Here is a 19,445-nt window from a genome sequence, read left to right as displayed (position 1 = left end):
TAGCAGTCTCAGGCATTACTGAAGTACGAGTCTTCCTGCTAAAAACTGAGCTGTGAGTTATTGATGCACAAACTGCTGTGGCAGTCTTCTTGCTGAAAACTAGCCTTAGCAAGCTATAATGTAAACTATAGGCTGAGTGATACATGAGGATTATAAGATAGCAATGTTATCTTGACCAGCTCTCAGACTTTCAGCAGTCTGGTCGAATTTTGTGTATTCGTGCCCTGCTGTGACTGCGAGTTGGCCTAGTGGTTAGCATGTCCACCTCTCGACCAGGAGATCGCAAATTCTACTCACGGTCAGGTCATACCAAAGACCATCATAAAAATGGTACTTACTGCTGTCTGGCAAGGCACGCTGCAATACAGATGTGAGTGGGGAGTCAAACTCTCACAGTTACCAGAGGACTAGCCCCCACTGTAACCCTCGCTATGTAATAGGCGAGAGGCCAAGGGAAACAGAGATCGGCACCGCCCTATGCACCACATGGCATGGGAAGGACTTTGATTGCCCTGCTGTTAGTTAGTAGTTGGCCTCCTTCTAATATATAGAAACTTGATGGGGGCGGCATGGTGGTGTAGTGGTTAGCGCTGTCGCCTCACAGCAAGAAGGTCTAGGTTCGAGCCCCATGGCCGGCGAGGGCCTTTCTGTGTGGAGTTTGCATGTTCTCCCCGTGTCCGCGTGGGTTTCCTCCGGGTGCTCCGGTTTCCCCCACAGTCCAAAGACATGCAGGTTAGGTTAACTGGTGACTCTAAATTGACCGTAGGTGTGAATGTGAGTGTGAATGGTTGTCTGTGTCTATTTGTCAGCCCTGTGATGACCTGGCAACTTGTCCAGGGTGTACCCCGCCTTTCTCCCGTAGTCAGCTGGGATAGGCTCCAGCTTGCCTGCGACCCTGTAGAGCAGGATAAAGCGGCTACAGATAATGAGAGAGAGAAACTTGATGACTGTAGAGTTAGATTGCATGAACCTGGTAGTGGATCGACTGAAAAGAACTTTACGCTACATTCAGTGAGTGATAATTCTATGAGAAAGGTGGTGGTGGCAGTGTATTTGGAGGGAAGGGGAAGAGGGACTGTACATTTCCTAGTGTCTTATCATAGATTGTGTCCCAATTTTCCTATGATATACTGCCCCTTATTTGTTTGGAAGGTGGAGCATGAATTCACCAGATGGCCAAATTCTTACACATTGCACGTTTAAGGCAGGAAACACACTCGAGTTTGCAGTGTAGCAGTTATTTTATTAAGATTTGAGCTGTCTAAGCCCAGGGTTGACTGTTCAGACTCAGCAACACCTATGACACAAGTCTACAGGTTGAGGAATAACAGTAATCTTTGCTAAGGGCGCCACCTGGTGGCCTAGTCACTGTAAATACAAATCTCTTAAAGAGCATAACAAGCCTTGAATTTCTCATTTTACTTTTATCTTTAAGAAAAAGATTTGGTGTCGAGATGACAGCTGAGAAACAACACTGACTCGATATGATTCAATTTAATATTTTGCAACTGATTTGAAAATCATTCACAACAAACATGAACACAAAATTCATAAAAGCAAACTGCTGTGGTATAAGAGGAACAAACCACTTTATTACGTGCTGTTATAGGAAAGTAATTCAGCTTCATCACACCATTACTATTTCTCTATAAAAACAATGTCCCAAAGTGTTTTATTCACTACATACTGTCGGACATATTGATTATAGACACATGTGCCTAGATAGCTCGAGATAACATAAAACCCCTCGAGTTCTCAGTTCTCTACAAGCGAGCAGTCTTTCCTCAGATTCATCTCTGAGTATCAGTGAGGCTTGACTCCTGCCTCACTCCAAACACTGCCTCAAAATCCTCTTTTCCTCCTCTACAAAGTTCTTATCGGATGTGGCTTGGCCCAGATCCCGCTTCCTCTTTTCCTTCTGCTGGAACGTCTCCACTCTGCGCTTCTTAGCGGATGACTTCTCTGCTTTTTCCTCTATGTCGTCATCATCATCATCATCATCTAGGAAACATAAATAAGTGAAAACATACTCATGATTCTGAAACTCAAACAATAAGCTTTAGTTGGATGTTAGTGTGCAGCATATAGTTACGGATTATTGATTACCAGATCGCGCTAGCTCATTGTCAGGTAGGACCTGAGCCTGTTCTGCTCGTCGGTGAGGAGCGTCGTCTCCGTTGTCCTCGTACACGCTGGACCACTTTATGGCCATGTCCATGCCAGGAGGCGGACCCTTCTTCTCCCTCACCTCATAACTCTGAGGAGGAGGCACGGCGTTGTTCTTCCACAACTTGAACTCCTTAGGAGGCTGAAGAAGTGGGAATATAAAACACGTCAGTTCCAAAATGACGAGGAGTCTGAGCCTGGTGAAATTCACACCACATCACTAACAGATCGATATTTTAGCTTTAATTTCAGTTAGAGATGACGGATTATTTATGTAGATTGCCTGACGTTCTCTAGTTTCTGCTTGTCCCATTTTCAATTGCTTCTAGTGGTTTGAATGCTCAGATTGCATTCTGAAAAACTATTACAGGCAATAATATCAGCAGATAGCATGATGGACAGTGTGTGTGAGACACTAGCCAGAAAACTATCTGAAGGTACACTGAGTTTAAACCATTCCCGGGGTAAAGTCCTAAACTTGGGGGGGGGGGGGGGGAATGAATGAAAACATCATCATCATCATAATAACAAATGTAGAACTTTAATAAATGATGTGGACCTGGTTTTGAACAACCATGACTTGTGTTTGAACACATACAGGGTTTTATTTGGCAAAAATCCCCAAAACAATGAACAAAGTACAGTGCAGACCAACCAGTATAAGAAACCTTTATTTGTCACATGCACACTTCAAGCACAGTGAAATTCATCTTCTGCATTTAACCCATCTGAAGCAGTGAACACACACACACACACACACACACACACACACACACACACACCCAGAGCAGTGGGCAGCCACACCAGAGTGCCCGGGGAGCAGTCAGGGGTCAGGTACCTCGCTCAAGGGCAACTCAGCCCAAGGCCACCCCACGTAAACCTAACTGCATGTCTTTGGACTGTGAGGGAAACCGGAGCACCCAGAGGAAACCCACACAGACACGGGGAGAACATGCAAACTCCACACAGAAAGGCCCTCGCCGGCCACTGGGTTTGAACCCGGAACCTTCTTGCTGTGAGGCGACCGTGCTAACCACTACACCACCATGCCGGCAAGTCAATGAAAACCGCAAAGTGCAAAATACAGTTGTAACTGGAAGTGTTCTTCTAGAGGAATCTAGAGACTCGTTAAGCACTAGCGCATTCATTTTGAACAAAATGAAGTTTATACAGAAAAACTATACAGTTTTGAGACATATCAGGGCTCTCAAGTTTTGAATGCAGGCAAGCGTGACCCCCCCCCCGTTGGGGCGGGCGGGTTGGACGGGTCGCAGGAATGGGGGTCTGTCATTAATAATATTATTAGTGGTGTTGTTATTAATAACTGCTCAGACTTGCAGAAGAAAGGATAACACACGACACTGACAATTCAACCGAATACAAGTCTTTATTCAATTTCTGTGTATTGAATACATGTGTGAGAGAGAGCAGAGAGAGAGAGAAATTATGACTGGTGTTCTTTATTGTAAGTGTTTGTTGCCTTTTTGGAGTCCTTCATCATTTGTGCTGTTGGCTCCCACTTAAAACAGTTCGGCTCAAGTCCAGCCATTTTCAGGGTCATGATAGAGGCCAATGTCCCGTCCAGAGACAAGCTGTTTCAGGTTGAGGTTTTGTTCAGACCGACCATTGAAAATACCCTCTCGGCATCAGCATTTGAATGAGGAAGCACCAAAACCAAGGTTGCGATCTTTGATAGCCTCCCAAATTGGTTCAAGCCAGTCACCTTTGAAAAAGGAACCAAGGGCCTCTATTACTTAAATGTTTTCCTTTTATCTTAATAATGAGCAAGTCATGTTGTGTGCAAAATATATTTCTTTCTTTGTTCTTTTTTGAGGACATTCTTCCCCAAAACTCCTCAATGTCAAAGGACGCTAGGTCCTGGGGCAGGGCGATGTCCATCAGCTGGTACTCCATAAACTCTTCACTTATTTGGTCCTGTTCCTTTGGGTCATGAATAGGAAGGAGTTCCTGGTATCTTAAAAAGAGCACAATGTGTACAAGACTGATTAGAATGCAGTGAGAGACAGATTTGTTTTGTGATCATGAGCATTAAACTTAAAAATATACAGTCAGTCATTATGTGAAAACCCTTGCCTGTCTACAAAGTAGAGGGCATCTTCAACCCCACACTCAGCTGCACATCAATAAATCCCGCATGCTTCAGGAGAGCATCTTCCAACGAGAGTTAATCCATGGCATACTCCACAGCTCTGACCAGAAAGGCCAGTGCTGCCTGCTGGAACTGTTGAGCCTTCTGTGAGGTGACCTCTCCAGCCTCAAGGAGCCTGTTGAGTGTAGCTCTAGTGGTGAATCCCACATTGAGTTTTTCTCCTATCAGAGAGACAGACGACATAGAGAAAGGTAGTCAAATACAGGCATTTTATAGGATATCTCTGGGTTTAATACATCTCATCTCATTATCTCTAGCTGCTTTATCCTGTTCTACAGGGTCGCAGGCAAGCTGGAGCCTATCCCAGCTGACTACGGGCGAAAGGCGGGGACACCCTGGACAAGTCACCAGGTCATCACAGGGCTGACACATAGACACAGACAACCATTCACACCTACGGTCAATTTAGAGTCACCAGTTAACCTAACCTGCATGTCTTTGGACTGTGGGGGAAACCGGAGCACCCGGAGGAAACCCATGCGGACACGGGGAGAACATGCAAACTCCGCACAGAAAGGCCCTCGCCGGCCCCGGGGCTCGAACCCGGACCTTCTTGCTGTGAGGCGACAGCGCTAACCACTACACCACCGTGCCGCCCGGTTTAATACATACTTTTTAAAATTTTGTATCCATTTTCCATCATCAGAAAGATCACTCAAGCCATAGAAAATGTTTTATTTGTTCTCAATAAGCATGCAGGTTTATCTCCCTATGTGACTTCAAAGCATTACCTGGCAGCTGGTGCAGTGGGTCCTTGTAGGGGAGATCATGGACTTCTCCTCGTAGTGCTGCTGGTTTCATGAACCTCGAACAGAGTTTCTTAATGAATTTCGTCATCTGCAAAATTTTATGCCATAAAAGATTCCATTGCATTATTAAGATTCGATAATTAAGTTAATTTTTCACTCTGCACAAGTAATTTATCAAGGGAGGCATGTAGTGCACAGAATCAACAAGTGACAAAACAACACAACCTATATTTCACAGGGGTGTTGCACTTAAGAAAGGAGACTAGCCCAGTGCCTGCTGTCTGGCCTGGTGCCCCTTACTTTCCATGTGCCTTGTCACATCCCGCACACCTTGATGGGCACAGGAGTTCTCATGGCGGCAGACAGAGCACCAGTAATAGGAGCTGGTGCTTCCTACAGTAATAAATGGCCATTTAGAGGTCCGTTCATTATTAAAAGTGGTCTTGTAGGCGGCTGGGAGGCAGAGGCTTGAGCCAGGGGCTTGAGCCAGGACATGGTTATCATTTTCCTAGCCACAAGTAAGAGAATCTGTAATAGTTGGACTTTCCGCTTCCCTATATCTTCCCCTGGAGTCACGCAGTTTCTATATTATGAACAATAAAAAGAAAAAAAATCTTTCACAAACGGGTCTTTCATAACTGCTGACAAATTTAAAAAAAATCTTCACTCTTAAGGCCAATTTATGCTGAAAACGCAGTCCTTGCAGACGGTGTCGCAGATAGCGTCTGCGTAGCCCCCCCACCTTCGCAGACGCTCTGCGCGCACCTCCCAAAAATTGTGACCACCGCAGAAGCCTCGCAGACAAGAGGGCTCCGATTGGTCCACTCTACATCCGCTGTACACGCACTTCCGCTTCCCTACTTTCCCGGTTTGGTTTGTTTTCACGACCGCCATTTTTAAAAACACGAGCGAAGATGGCGCAGCACGAAGAGTGGTTGATCGAGGAAGTGAGGAAGTACGGAGATCTATACGACTCCAGTTCTAGTCATTATAAGTAACCGGAGGATAAACACTCCACTAACCACACCCACCAACTACTCCTAGCGATTTCGCGACTTCGCGCCCCCTTGCGTTGTGCCGGTGAATAACATCGCACACGCCTATTACTCCCCGCTCAACGATAAATTACAACTGTCTGCGAAAAGCTGTCTGCGAAAGCCTTGTCGCAAGAGCATGCAGAGGCCTTTACTGGTATTCACATGCTGCTTTAAACACACGTTAGTGTCACTGTTATTATTACTGACCAGCGTCTGTTATTGCCTGTGAACAAGAGGAGCTGTTAGCCAGGGGATCATTTAAAAAGTTACAATACTTGGCTCACCTCTTGTAAAACCTGTAACCTCCCTCCCTCCCTCATCCACTGGCTACTGATCAGCATCTGCACTGTAATGTAAGGTAACGCACGAGGAGTGGTCCAAGATATTAAATAATTGTGTCTTTCAAATTTCTAAATAAAGGCAGACAACATCTAACTATTACATGGACCAGATTTTATCGAAGCACAGACGTATTAAAACCGATGCATCTCGATTTCATCCCAAAACTGCATCTATTCATGGCTGCTCTACCGATGCACTCGCATCGCGCCCACACGCATGTCGATGCTAATTATCTGGGCAACATTCTCTAACAGCAGGCAAGTTGTCATTTGTTGTGTCAAACAAATTGTGAATTTGTTGTAACATTAAAACAGGATATGACTTACTCTGGTCTCCGTGATGCTCGGAGCTCATCCTCATGGTGTCCACTGAACAAAAAACTTTCAGAAGATGGTTGTAGCAGAATCACGTAAACAATCCCCGGGATAACAATGCTTTTTTCACTGGTTGTTGCGTTATTGACCCCGATACAATAGTGCTTCTGATTGACTATTGCGTAACCCGCCCCTTTCCTTTTTTTGATTGGCTGGTAAGTGGCAGGCTCGACTCATGGGAGACGTGCTTGTTTCCTGCAGTTTCCATAGCGATAGCAGTGTGCCAGAGAAATTTCTCATCTCATCTCATTATCTCTAGCCGCTTCATCCTTCTACAGGGTCGCAGGCAAGCTGGAGCCTATCCCAGCTGACTACGGGTGAAAGGCGGGGTACACCCTGGACAAGTCGCCAGGTCATCACAGGGCTGACACAGACACAGACAACCATTCACACTCACATTCACACCTACGGTCAATTTAGAGTCACCAGTTAACCTAACCTGCATGTCTTTGGACTGTGGGGGAAACCGGAGCACCCGGAGGAAACCCACGCGGACACGGGGAGAACATGCAAACTCCGCACAGAAAGGCCCTCGCTAGGGTTGGGCGGTATTACGGTAAGAAGGTATCCCGAGGTATCCAAAAGTACCAATGGTATCGGTCTCATTACCGTCATTTTAAAAATATATATATAATATCTAAATAAATATGGAGTACATGAGGTCATAATATAAAATAATAAATTGAAGATCATCCCGAATAACTGTGTGATCGTATTTTCACTAATTCTATCAATTTCCTAAAGAAGTTCTCATCACGTGCAGGGTTGTTTATGTCGTTACCATGGCAACCCTGCGTGACATTTGGAGTCTGACAGAAAGCTTCGCAAGAGACTGAGACCGCGGTTGAAAGATGGCAAGTCAAGATAACGAGTTAGTGGCAAAAAAAAATAAAAAATACAACATCGGCAGTGTGGCAGTATTTTGGTTTCAAACCAAACGAAAAGGGAGAGCCAGCAAACACAGATGAAGCTGTGTGTAAAGTATGTAAGAAGACGGTCACGGCGCGAGAGGGGAACAAGTTATGTTAAATCAAGACAACGTTTTAAGCAAGGTAAGGCCATTTGATTATTAATTTCCCCGCCATGGCATGACGTGGGCCCATATGATTTTGCCTTGTGCAGCTATCACGCATTTGAATTAGGTTCGCCTCATTTGCGCTGAATGGTTTATCGCGCAGTCTAAACGGACTTGGGTGTTGGTTGATTCTTTTTCTTTTCTTTTTTTTTTTTATTTCCCATGCTTGAAAGGGTATGATCCTGCTCATCGTATACTTTTTTTTTGATGGAGCAGGTGAAATAGTGCTGCAAATGGCGTTTCAACGCAGACATGTGTAAACGACAGTTGAATGCTATTTTCAAGATGAAGGAAGAGTTGCGTGATGCTTTGAAATATCTCTTAATCCATTCATCAATGCACAAAATTCGCTTTGCTGCTTAATCCATACCACAATGCACACATTTTGCTATGCTGCTTTTAAATAGTACATTTGAGGTATAGGCGCAGGTCTGGACAAGGTCCGCCGGTATAGGCGCACGTACACAGTAGGCCGAAACAAAATATTTTTTTCTCGGTAATACCGTATACCCCGGGAAAACACAGACAGTTTAAAGGTATCAAAATTTGGATACCGCCCAACCCTAGCCCTCGCCAGCCCCGGGGCTCGAACCCAGGACCTTCTTGCTGTGAGGCGACAGCGGCCAGAGAAATTTATATTATAATTTTTTTTTCACCGTGAGAAATACAATGTGTGGCGGGAGTGCGTGACAAAAGACCGAAAAGCTTGACTGTCACGCTCAATGCGTGAGACTTGAGAGCCCTGATGTCATATTTTCATAAATAATGCAAAAAATGAAGGTATTCATTTGCCTCAGTGTAATATTTTGGAATCCCTTACAGAAAAGTCACACAAACTTCATAAAAATCACATGAAATCCATTTCACATGATCGTTTCCTCTCAATTATTTCTTTTTTTTTTATGCCTCCGCCACCGTAAGGTGCAGGAGGCATTATGTTTTCGGGTTGTCCGTGTGTCCGTCCCGAAACCTTGTGAACGCGATCTCTCAAAGGCTAATGAAAGGAATTTCACCAAACTTTCACCATTTGTGCACTTTGGGACAAACATGAACTGATTAGATTTTGAGATCAAAATGTCTAAGGTCAAGGTCACTGTGAGGGCAAATGTCGGTCCGAAAACCTTGCGCAAACAAAATCTCCAAGGCTGATACAAGTAATTTCACCAGGTCAAGATTACTGTGAGGTCAAACGTCCATCCCCAAATCACACCTCAATAAGGCGTGTAGTCTACCGGGCGGAGGCATCCCCATCCACGCCGTTGGCATCGAGTTCTATCTAGTTTCAAATGTAGTGCATTTTCATAGGTTTTACACATGACTCACTGATCGTGTTAATTTGTAATATTGTTCACATGAAATTTCAGGGCACAACCTGGTGAAATTCACTTCACATGATTTCATGGATTAAAGCAAAAAAAAAAAAAATCTGACTGAAAAAAAAAAAGCTCCATGTCGTTGGCCCCTACCACGTCAGCGATGCATCAAATTTTAAACGCCGTGTTGTCCATTATCCCCTCGGCCCCTACTTATAGTACATTTACATAATTTTAACAATGACTAAAGCTAAGGCAAGACTTGACCATTGTCATTACTGGCTATAAATGATGAAACATCAAGTTTTCAGCGCAAAGTGCAAATTTATTTCAACAATACTTTAGTAATGCACAACAGTGGTTAAGAGAAAAGTGCAAGTGCAGTCGAACTTGAACCATGCTTTCAAAAGAGTGGAACAGAAAGAAAAATAAGAAAATCTGTTGACATAAAACCAGGAAACAAGAAAAGTAAAGTGAAAGTTCACTTTTTCTGCTTCTTCGCAGTGAAGCCAAAGGCATCTAGGTTTTTGCCATTGCTCCATAGACTTTTTTTTATGGCAAACTACACAAAAGCACACACCTGCCATTTTCATCTTTTTGCACCATGAACTAAATGGCTTGCCATTATCGCCCATTTCATTTCGCCAAGCCCATCTCCACTTATTCTTTACCGTTTTGTCGATGTCTGACACGTCTGTGCCTTCATTTAAAAGAAGCACGTCCATGCTGGCAAAACCGAAAGTAATTTGACGCGCTCTAGTGATGGAAATCGAAGGGCCTATGTCCGGTGGCCTTATACGCAGTACTCGAGTTGGGGGGGGGGGGGGGGGGGATGTGGGGGGAGGCTTCCCCCTTCTGAAATAAAAATCTCAAATCATCCCCCTTATAAAACGGCCATCCCCCCATCACATCCCTTGGGCCATTTTACCAATTAATGTGGAAATTAGCCTACTATTATTTTAACAAATATTACTACCATTTCAACGTTAGAGGCTTTGCACAGTGATAGCCTACATGTAGCCGGATAAAAAAGACGCATATTTAGTTATTCGGTTGCACCTGGCAGATTCTACCATAACAGAGGCCAGTTAAGTCCCATCTCCTTAAATTGCTGAATTGATTATTTTGATCATTCTATTAAGTTTTTCTAGTAGCATTTGGGGTATTGGACATTCACAGTAAATTTTAGGACAGTAGTCCTGGTAACTAATTAATAAAAGCCTGACATGACAGACATGCTAAATGACAATAGAAACACATCAGTTTCTATCATCAAAATCTGACAAACTAACGTCTATCATCATATTCTGACAGACACTCTAGATGACAATAGCAACAAAACTGTTTCTTACATTATTAATCTGACAAATTTAGTAATAATATTAAATACCTCATCAATAGAACCAAATAATAAAATAAAATATTGAAATAAAAAAGAAAATTTATTTTCAAAATTGAAATATCAACAATAATTGTCAGAACAGTGACGATAGACACGACTGTGTCACTTTCGCGGGGAAATAACACATTGAAATGGCCTGTCGGCTGAAAGGGTCGCAAGTGGCTCTGATTTATCTCAACTCACGATAGTTTTCCTCCAGAAAAATTTCAATATGAATGCACAAATATATTCTCAATGTTTCTATCGTCAAACATTTCTATCGTCAGGACAGCTGACTGAAAATCTTACCTTGATTTATTTGATGAAATCTCGCTGTCAGAACTCCAAGTCTTGCCCGGAAGTAAATGTCTGCTGTCACAAAAATCATGCGCAGTAGAATTTCCTCTTTGCGTCAGTCAACATGTGCGTGGTGAGGGCTTGGATTTTGCTATCGTCAGGTGCATTTGACTGACAGACTGACGATAGCATTTTTTAAAAATAACTGTGGGCTTCTCTCGTGAACGAAATAGTTTTTTCGCTGTTAATCTATTTCAACTCTATCTGTTGACACCCAAAAATGATAAAGCCTGCTTCCACACGATAACTACCAAAGATCCATAATGGCTGAGTCTATCGTCAGGTCATCTGACAGAAATTCACTGACGATAGCAACAGGGATAATGAAAGTGATTTTTAAAATGGGAGTTATGTCTGTCAGATATGTCAAAGAAATAGAACTTTATTCTTTAAAATCTTTTATTGATATACTCAGTGTATTTTTAAATGGCGTGCTATTTTAGAAGACCAAATACCATATTTTCAATCTTGAAAATATTACCTCACTGAAAAAAGGACAAGAAAAATTTCTTATTTTGTGGGCAAGTGGTTAATGGATCCAGTTACGGTAGAATCTGCCACCTCTCATTCACACCTATACGGAGGTTTCAGTCACTCAAAACAGCTACTTTTGCAAACTCGGGGCAGAGTGGAGATTTCTGAAAACTCCATCTTCAGACACGCGTGTAAATCGGGAAAACGAAGCAGCAGTGGGCGAGAGGACGCGCGCGAATATAATGAGTCACAGGTGTGAATCTTTCACCGAATGCCAATTGTCCCGGTTCTTCATGAAATCGCATGCGCACGCACAAATTCATCAGGTTAACTTTCAAATAACTGTTCTTGTGCACTTGCGACACCGGAGACACTTTCCTGAATTTTGAGCTTCGGAGTATTCGCTTCTTTATCTATTTAATCAATGAATTTATTTGCCACATACATTAAATTACTAATGTAAACCATTAGTAGCCTATTTAAGCAATAGCTGTTTTCTCCACTGTTTTCCGACTTTTTGTGCTGAGTGAATGAGACACTTCATTACACTCCACTGACCGACTTCCAATTCCGGACTTTTTTGAAAATGTAAAATATAGGCCTGCGAGATGTTTTTTTGGGACTTAATTCACGTTACGCCTTCACTATTAATTTTTGAGACTGACGAGGCACTAAATACTGTGGAATTATTTTCTCCTTACTGTGAAGTTTGGCATCTTAAACAAGTGTCGGGAAATCTTGCAGCCCGACTCTGCAGCCTCCAATGTTTAAGCGAACTGCTGAAACCATAATGTTTAAAGATTAAATCGTAGGCTAATCAAGCCAAAGAAAAACACAGCCTTTCCAGAACGTTGTCTGCCGAAGCCTACAAAAGGCTTAATAGCAAAGGTCTTGCTGCGGCTTCAACTTTTTCACCTGATCACCTTTCAGTAGGCAAATATTACTACTACTACTACAAAAGGCCTAGTATTAGTAGTAGACAAGTAACCTAGTTGCCTAGTAGTAGGACAGCCAAATTGTTTCATCAGTGGCCTACGCCGAGCCTTCCCGGGACTAGACAGTAGCGTAGGCTTTATTTATTTATGCCTGTCTAGCACAACAACTTATTCCTTTACATATACTCAAACATAGCACAAGAAAGGGTTCAACAACAGGCAATCACAGCAGCTTGGTGAAGTTCTAAATCACATCGGCGTCAGACCTATGGGCCTACCCCCCACTCCATTTTTTTTTCCTCGGATCTGCATCAATCTCATTATTGACCTTTAGCGCTCCCAGTTGACGGAAATCCATCGTAGCAACGGAAAACTTTAATCCATGTGATTTTCACACGTGCTCACACACAATATGAAAAGCTACAGAGATAAAGTATGTGTACTCTCGGCCATTGCACCCATACGTTGAACGTCCCATTCCAGATTTATTCCCCTTTTGCTGTTCCAGTCTTCTGGGAAGGCTTTCCACTAGATTTTGGAGAGTAACTATGGGGATTTGTGTTCATTTAGCCACAAGAGCATTAGTGAGATCAGGCACTGATGTTGGGTGAGGAGGGGTGCAGTTTAGTTACCCATGCGCTTACAAAATCTGTACTTTTCCCTTACGTACACCCATGAGCACGATGAAAAATTCCAATATATAATCCAAAGCACCGATTGTTTTATTCCACATTCTACACTCCTACTATAATAGGCATATTTATCACTGCATCAAGTTAAAGGGATCAGATAAGCATGGACTGAATAAAAATAAATTTTAGATCCCGGAGAAAGCAACTAAATTAAAAAGGACTATATGTCCAGTCAAGTAAACAATTATCTACTAAAGAGAATGACTGAACTCTAAACTTAATTATTTAATATACATTGTATCAGTAATACCAGAATTATTGATGTAAATTTTGCAAATAAAATGTATTAATATTAAATAGTTCATAAAAATTACACAAAGTTCTCTTTGATAAGTGTTGACATCACCTACAATATTACACTCCACCAAAGAAAATTACTTGAAATATAACAGCAGTACTAAGTAGGTATGTTAATTAAAATAGTAGGTTACATGTAATAAATTATATATAAATCATGTCAAACAGTAAATGAAGGTTAGTAAAAGTTCCATTTGAGAAAAAAGTGTTGACACCGCAAGCAGTGTTCGATCCAGCTAAAGATGACTGAGCCACATCAAGTATATTATGTAAACAAGGATAAGTGAAAATATTAATAAATTATGAAGTTAAATTGAAAATCTTCCTAGTAATTTAGAACAAGAATTTAAATCTTATTCCTTTTCGGAGTGTTCTTTGTTGTACAAAGATGTTGCAGATTTGGCACTAGCTATAATATCACTGCTTGGGTAGCAGTTGGAGCGCCTCGTCGCAGTTCATTTTAATTTGCAGATATGCAGTTCACGTGTCTGCAGCCAGATTTTTTCTGTCCTCAGTACGAATTTTCCGAACCAATGAAAAAGCCCTCTCACTATCTGCATTGCTATGTGGGAGGCACAGCAAAGCAGTAAAAAGTTGTTTCAGCGCTGGAAACCTGGCAACACCCAGAGCAGTTTTTACATCGAAGACCTTTCCCCAATATACATCTATTATTTTCCTGGTCAATAAAAGAAAATCAGAGCACGGCAAACATGTAGATGGTGTTAAATTGCTTCCATCCCCTACTACACATTTTAGAGACAGGTTACCAATGGTCGTTAGCACCATTACTCTTCATTCAATACTTTTCCAGTTTACTGACGACTGATGGTAGTAACAAGCGTTGGTCATCTGTGTCTACATATAACGTCTATCAGCAGTTAAAATGTTTAGGGAAGCGAAAATAGAAATCGACAGGTAACTACAGTTTCCGTTGTATAAATGGCGACTCCCAGTATCACCTCCCGAAATCATCATGATAATGGAGGAAGCTTTCCCACATGCAAACAGTAAAAACTTAAAAAAAAAAAAAAAAAAAAAAAACACAAATGCTTACCTGTGCAGGCTTTGAATCAGGAAACATTTTTTTTCGCTAGCTGTGAAAAACGGTCTGCCACAGTCGGGGGGATGTGTTCCACAAGAAATTGGCAGAACACATCTGCAGCCGTCACAGAAGTCTGGGCAGTCTGACCGATGGATTTGCGCCAAAATACTGCTCCATAGACCTGAAGGTCCTGCATTTAATGACGCAGTCTTTATGTGCCTTGGTTTGGAAATGCAATTTCAGGTCATAAAAACCTGAAGCTGCCACTTTAAAGTGCATATCACGGGTAAATTCAGGAGCAAGATCAATGTAATTCTCCTAGTTTATATTAAACTTTGGTCAAATATCTGTCACATTTTGCATATTGTGCAATTTTTTTTTACTTTGCCCAATACCAGAAAAATTCAGTTGAAATCAAGCCATTTGAGGCGAATTGGTCCGCCTCTGAAAAAACTTGGCATTTGGATTTCCCGGCAAACATTGATTTTTCGTGACGTCGCGTGCGGGACGCCTCCTTCTGCGCTGGTTTGTTTATGAGAAAACGACCTGGTGGTTTTCTGCAAATTTCTTCAACGTTATCGTGTAATTATTAAAATGGTTAACAGATGTATCATAGGAGGGTGTAGCAACACCAATCTTGATGAGATTAGTACTCATCGTTTTCCAAAAGACCGGACAATGAGAGAGAAATGGGAGCGCTTGGTCTACATAGGCTGTGCACTGAAACCGTGCAAAGCTCGCACAGCCTGCTGGCGCTTCCGCAGGTGACGTCACGAATCTGGCTCCAGACTCCCTTGGGATTTTTCCAGACGCGTTTTATTTTGTTTTTTTCTGCTGTAGACAGATGGCCTTGTGCAAAATTACCCTTCTGGATGAGTGTGTAAAGGGACATACTTTCATATTTAAAAAAAAAAAAAACACACCTAATTGGTCCAGAATATGCACTTTAATGTGCTTTCTGCACAGAACACAGAACAAATATTGGGGGCCATTCGAAGATGCCTGGATCCATCCTTTGTCCTCTCCATCCAGAGTTTCCCATTCCTTCAGATGTTAATTTCAGTTCCAACATATTTTCTCTTTGCCATTGCGTTTCCAGATGCCATTTTTAAAAGATAAAACTTGTCGAATTTGATGTGCACATGAGGACTGCTCAACCACAAATGACCGAGAAAACCACGTGCAACTATAAAACCACAAATTGAAAATAGTTCCGTTTCATTGCGCATGCATGTTTGGGGAAAAAATGATGGATGCTAAGAAAATTCTCTCCGAGTCACGGGAAAAAAAATCTCTGATACAAAACGTACTTTTCCCGTACACTACCGTTCAAAAGTTTGGGGTCACTTTGAAATGTCCTTATTTTTGAAAGAAAAGCACTGTTCTTTTCAATGAAGATCACTTTAAACTAATCAGAAATCCACTCTATACATTGCTAATGTGGTAAATGACTATTCTAGCTGCAAATGTCTGGTTTTTGGTGCAATATCTCCATAGGTGTATAGAGGCCCATTTCCAGCAACTCTCACTCCAGTGTTCTAATGGTACAATGTGTTTGCTCATTGCCTCAGAAGGCTAATGGATGATTAGAAAACCCTTGTACAATCATGTTAGCACAGCTGAAAACAGTTGAGCTCTTTAGAGAAGCTATAAAACTGACCTTCCTTTGAGCAGATTGAGTTTCTGGAGCATCACATTTGTGGGGTCGATTAAATGCTCAAAATGGCCAGAAAAATGTCTTGACTATATTTTCTATTCATTTTACAACTTATGGTGGTCAATAAAAGTGTGACTTTTCATGGAAAACACTAAATTGTCTGGGTGACCCCAAACTTTTGAACGGTAGTGTATGAAAGTCATGGTGCGTTCATGTGCTATGGGAATTATGGTAAATACCAAACGCCGACATGGAAAGCACACATGAACGCCTCCTCTTGTGGTATTTTCCACTGGGCAACTCGTAGAAAATTTTGATACACGAGTTGTCGAGATGAGATGAACTTTAACCTTTTCAACATGGCAGCGAGCGGTACAAGACTAGCTTATGAACCAAGAAAGAAGTGGTTTTCACCTACGGAAAGCTGACTCTCACCTTTTAAACGAGTCATGTTATGTATATTATATTATTATAATATGTATATTATAGCCTAATACAAAATATTCTGTGGCTGTCCAAAGAACGCCAACAATGATCTCGATACTGGCTACTCTCATTGTGGCTACAGCCAAATTTCCAAAAACTGCGTGGCATTCAATGTGTTAAGAAAATCTCTACTTGTCATGATGAGGAAATATTCAGCATTATTTACCTTTTGACTTTTGATAACTCATATTCCTGCTGCAGCTGATGAACAAGGCAATCTATAATTGTTTTAGCCAAATAACAGGCCTGATTCTGAATCTGGTCCACCATCTTTAATTTGTCAACAACAACAAAAGCATGTGAACACAACACACTGGTAAATACCACTTCCCAACTGGAAAATATCATCTTCCCATAGCACATGAACGCAGCATCAGTGTACGCCGTATTTGCCCAAAAAATTGCATTTTCCCGTACAAAATACGGGGAAACCGTATAACTTGACGTGTGTGTGTGTGTTTTCTTCATCCCAACACCCAGTGAGGTTAAACACGGCCACTCACCTCTTCAGGAGCTTTAACGATGCGGCTCTCCCAGTCGATCTGTTTATTCAGCGGGTTGTAAAGGAAAGCAGGCTTGGACACCGACCTGAAAAGCTCATCCGGTTTGGGTAACGGAACTGCCCCACTTCCGCTTTTCCCCTCTCCAGCTGATCCCGCTTTTCCCTCAGAATCACCGCTTTTCACATCGAGCTTCCTCTTCTTCCGCGATAATTTCTGCTCTCCGTCATCCGAGTCGCTGCTGCTGCTGCTGCTGCTCAGCTCGCTGTCGCTGTAAGCCATGAAGAAATTCCGCCCTTCACTTTTCTCTTTCTCCTTCTCCTCGTTAGCCATTCTGCAGAGAATCGCAAGATGCTTTAATTAAAACATACACTGCTTTCGGGAGAACGTTTCAACAATAACAGAAACAAGCCGCCATTTTGATTGCGTCGCTCGCTGATGACGACATGGTGAGCGCGTTGGGAGGAGGGCGGCGCACAATGATGAGTTTCAACAGGAACAATCACAGTCACTTTTATTGGCAGCTATGTTGTGAACACACACGAGGAATTTAACTCCGGTTTCACTTCGCTCTCTTAGTACAAACAGATAAAAAGCGTAGACAAAAACAAAACAAAAAGCTATGTACATGTAGAAGGGTAAATATATGTATAGACAAGGATTTTTTTAAATCTTATGGTGCATAGTACAAACAGATTAGATTAGATTAGATTAGATTAGATTAGATTAGATTAGATTAGATTAGATAAAACTTTATTGATCCCTTTGGGAGGGTTCCCTCAGGGAAATTAAGATCCCAGCAGCATCGTTACAGATAAACAGAGAAAAGAAATAGAGAAAACTTCTAGATAAATTAAAATAAATTAAGTATTTACATATACAAATATAAAAAAGAATAAGATATGGGGGAAAGGGGGGAGCAGGAAAGATATTGCACTTTATTTTGCACATTGTCTGGTATTGCTTACTCAGTGCGTTTACATGCACATAGAGAGAATCGAATTTCTGCCGTTGCTCGACTGAAATCGAAGTTCAAAATGCCATGTATACACCTTAATTCGGCTGAAATTGAACCGAACTTGATTTCTCGGAATCGAGCTACACGACCTAGATTATGCGATTTCTGCCGAGCTACTTATGCCGCTTTTCCACTACAAACGCGGCTGAGCCGTGCCGTGCTGAGTCGAGCTGAGTCGGGCTGAGCGGGGCTGTTGGAGTTGCATTTCGACTACAACCGCGCTGAACCGTGCTGGCTGGAAGTGGGTGGACACATTGGGTGGAGTTAGCGAAAGTGGGTGGACGTCACGTGATGTCGTTAAGCAGCGCAAACAGTGACATCAGTGACAGTGGCAGAACAAGTTAGGGCCGGGGGCGGGGCAAATGACCGGGCCCTTTATTAAAGCTTATCATAACATCATTTTAGGCTACAAAATGTCCGCAACTGCGGTGTTTACCAATTTCAACACTACCGGGTGCAACTATGTTATTTAGTACATCAAGTCCTTCAAACGAACATGTAACTCAGAAACAAAAAACATTAGGATACTGTACATGGCTCATAATAAAACATCAATAGCCTATACTGCGCACATTATTTGAAGGGCATACGAATGAGCGCTCAGAGGTTGCAACGGTGACAGGAAGAGTCAGAAATAAAAGGAGGGCGGTGCAAACCTCACTGAATGCACTGTGTTTACCAATTTCAACACTACGGGGTGCAACTATGTTATTTTGTACATTAAGTCCTTCAAACGAACATGTAACTCAGAAACAAAAAAACATTAGGCGACATACTGTACATGGCTCATAATAAAACATCAATAGCCTACTGCGCGCATTATTTGAAGGGCATACGACGAGCCTTGCGCTCCGCGAACTCGTCCACGATGCTCTGTATGTCACTGATTCAGTGATCTTTTAAGCGGTAGCCTCACGCCCCGGAGAGTAAACAATAAACATGGAGGACATGGAGTCGTTAGTGTTGCTGGTCTTGGTGCTGTGGCTTGTTGTCACCGACAACGCGGACAGATACTGGCAAGAGCGTATAGATGAGGCGAGGCGCATAAGGCTTCAGAAATTCTCGTAATTCGTAATTCTTCTTCTTCCGGGTTTGCGGTGTTTACAGATCCCAGCGTGCTCGCGGGGCGTGTGTGGGCATGTGAGGACACTCCTCCTCACCAATCAGTGCACAGGGGAGTGTCTGCTCACGCCCCCAGCCTCACTCGGCTCGGTTTGGCTCGCTTCAGCCCCACTCCAAAACCGTGCGAGTTTTAGGGGCTAAGCAGGGCTGAAACGAGCCGAGTCGTGCTGGTTTTTGGTAGTCAAAACGCGAGCCGTGTCGGGCTGAAGTGAGCTGAAGCGAGCTGAAGTGAGCTGAAAAAGGGTAGTGGAAAAGGGC

The 19,445-nt window shown here is 42.5% G+C and overlaps 1 protein-coding gene across 1 annotated transcript; it reads right to left on the bottom strand.

Annotated features, from left to right (window-relative positions):
• Window positions 1-1,222: 1,222 nt before the first annotated feature.
• Window positions 1,223-17,488, bottom strand: c13h1orf52 (chromosome 13 C1orf52 homolog). Its single transcript, XM_060937771.1, has 3 exons — window positions 17,051-17,488; window positions 2,107-2,308; window positions 1,223-2,001 (listed from the first exon to the last, which is right to left on the bottom strand). The coding sequence occupies exons 1-3, from the start codon at window positions 17,378-17,380 to the stop codon at window positions 1,826-1,828; spliced, it is 708 nt and encodes a 235-aa protein (XP_060793754.1). The 5' UTR covers window positions 17,381-17,488; the 3' UTR covers window positions 1,223-1,825.
• Window positions 17,489-19,445: the final 1,957 nt, after the last annotated feature.

The sequence above is a fragment of the Neoarius graeffei genome, chromosome 13, assembly GCF_027579695.1.
Source record: "Neoarius graeffei isolate fNeoGra1 chromosome 13, fNeoGra1.pri, whole genome shotgun sequence".
Lineage (NCBI taxonomy): Eukaryota > Metazoa > Chordata > Actinopteri > Siluriformes > Ariidae > Neoarius > Neoarius graeffei.
The sequence above is the reverse complement of the archived record's forward strand: the minus strand, read 5'-3'. Positions and strand labels throughout refer to the sequence as shown.

Bases quoted from the DNA above. Each gene is read 5' to 3' on its own strand.
- c13h1orf52 (XM_060937771.1), bottom strand. From the start codon at position 17,380: ATGGCTAACGAGGAGAAGGAGAAAGAGAAAAGTGAAGGGCGGAATTTC. The intron at 2,309-17,050 runs GTGAGTGGCCGT...CCACTTCTTCAG, and splicing joins TCGTTAAAGCTCCTGAAGAG to CCTCCTAAGGAGTTCAAGTT. The intron at 2,002-2,106 runs GTAATCAATAAT...TATGTTTCCTAG, and splicing joins CAATGAGCTAGCGCGATCTG to ATGATGATGATGATGATGAC.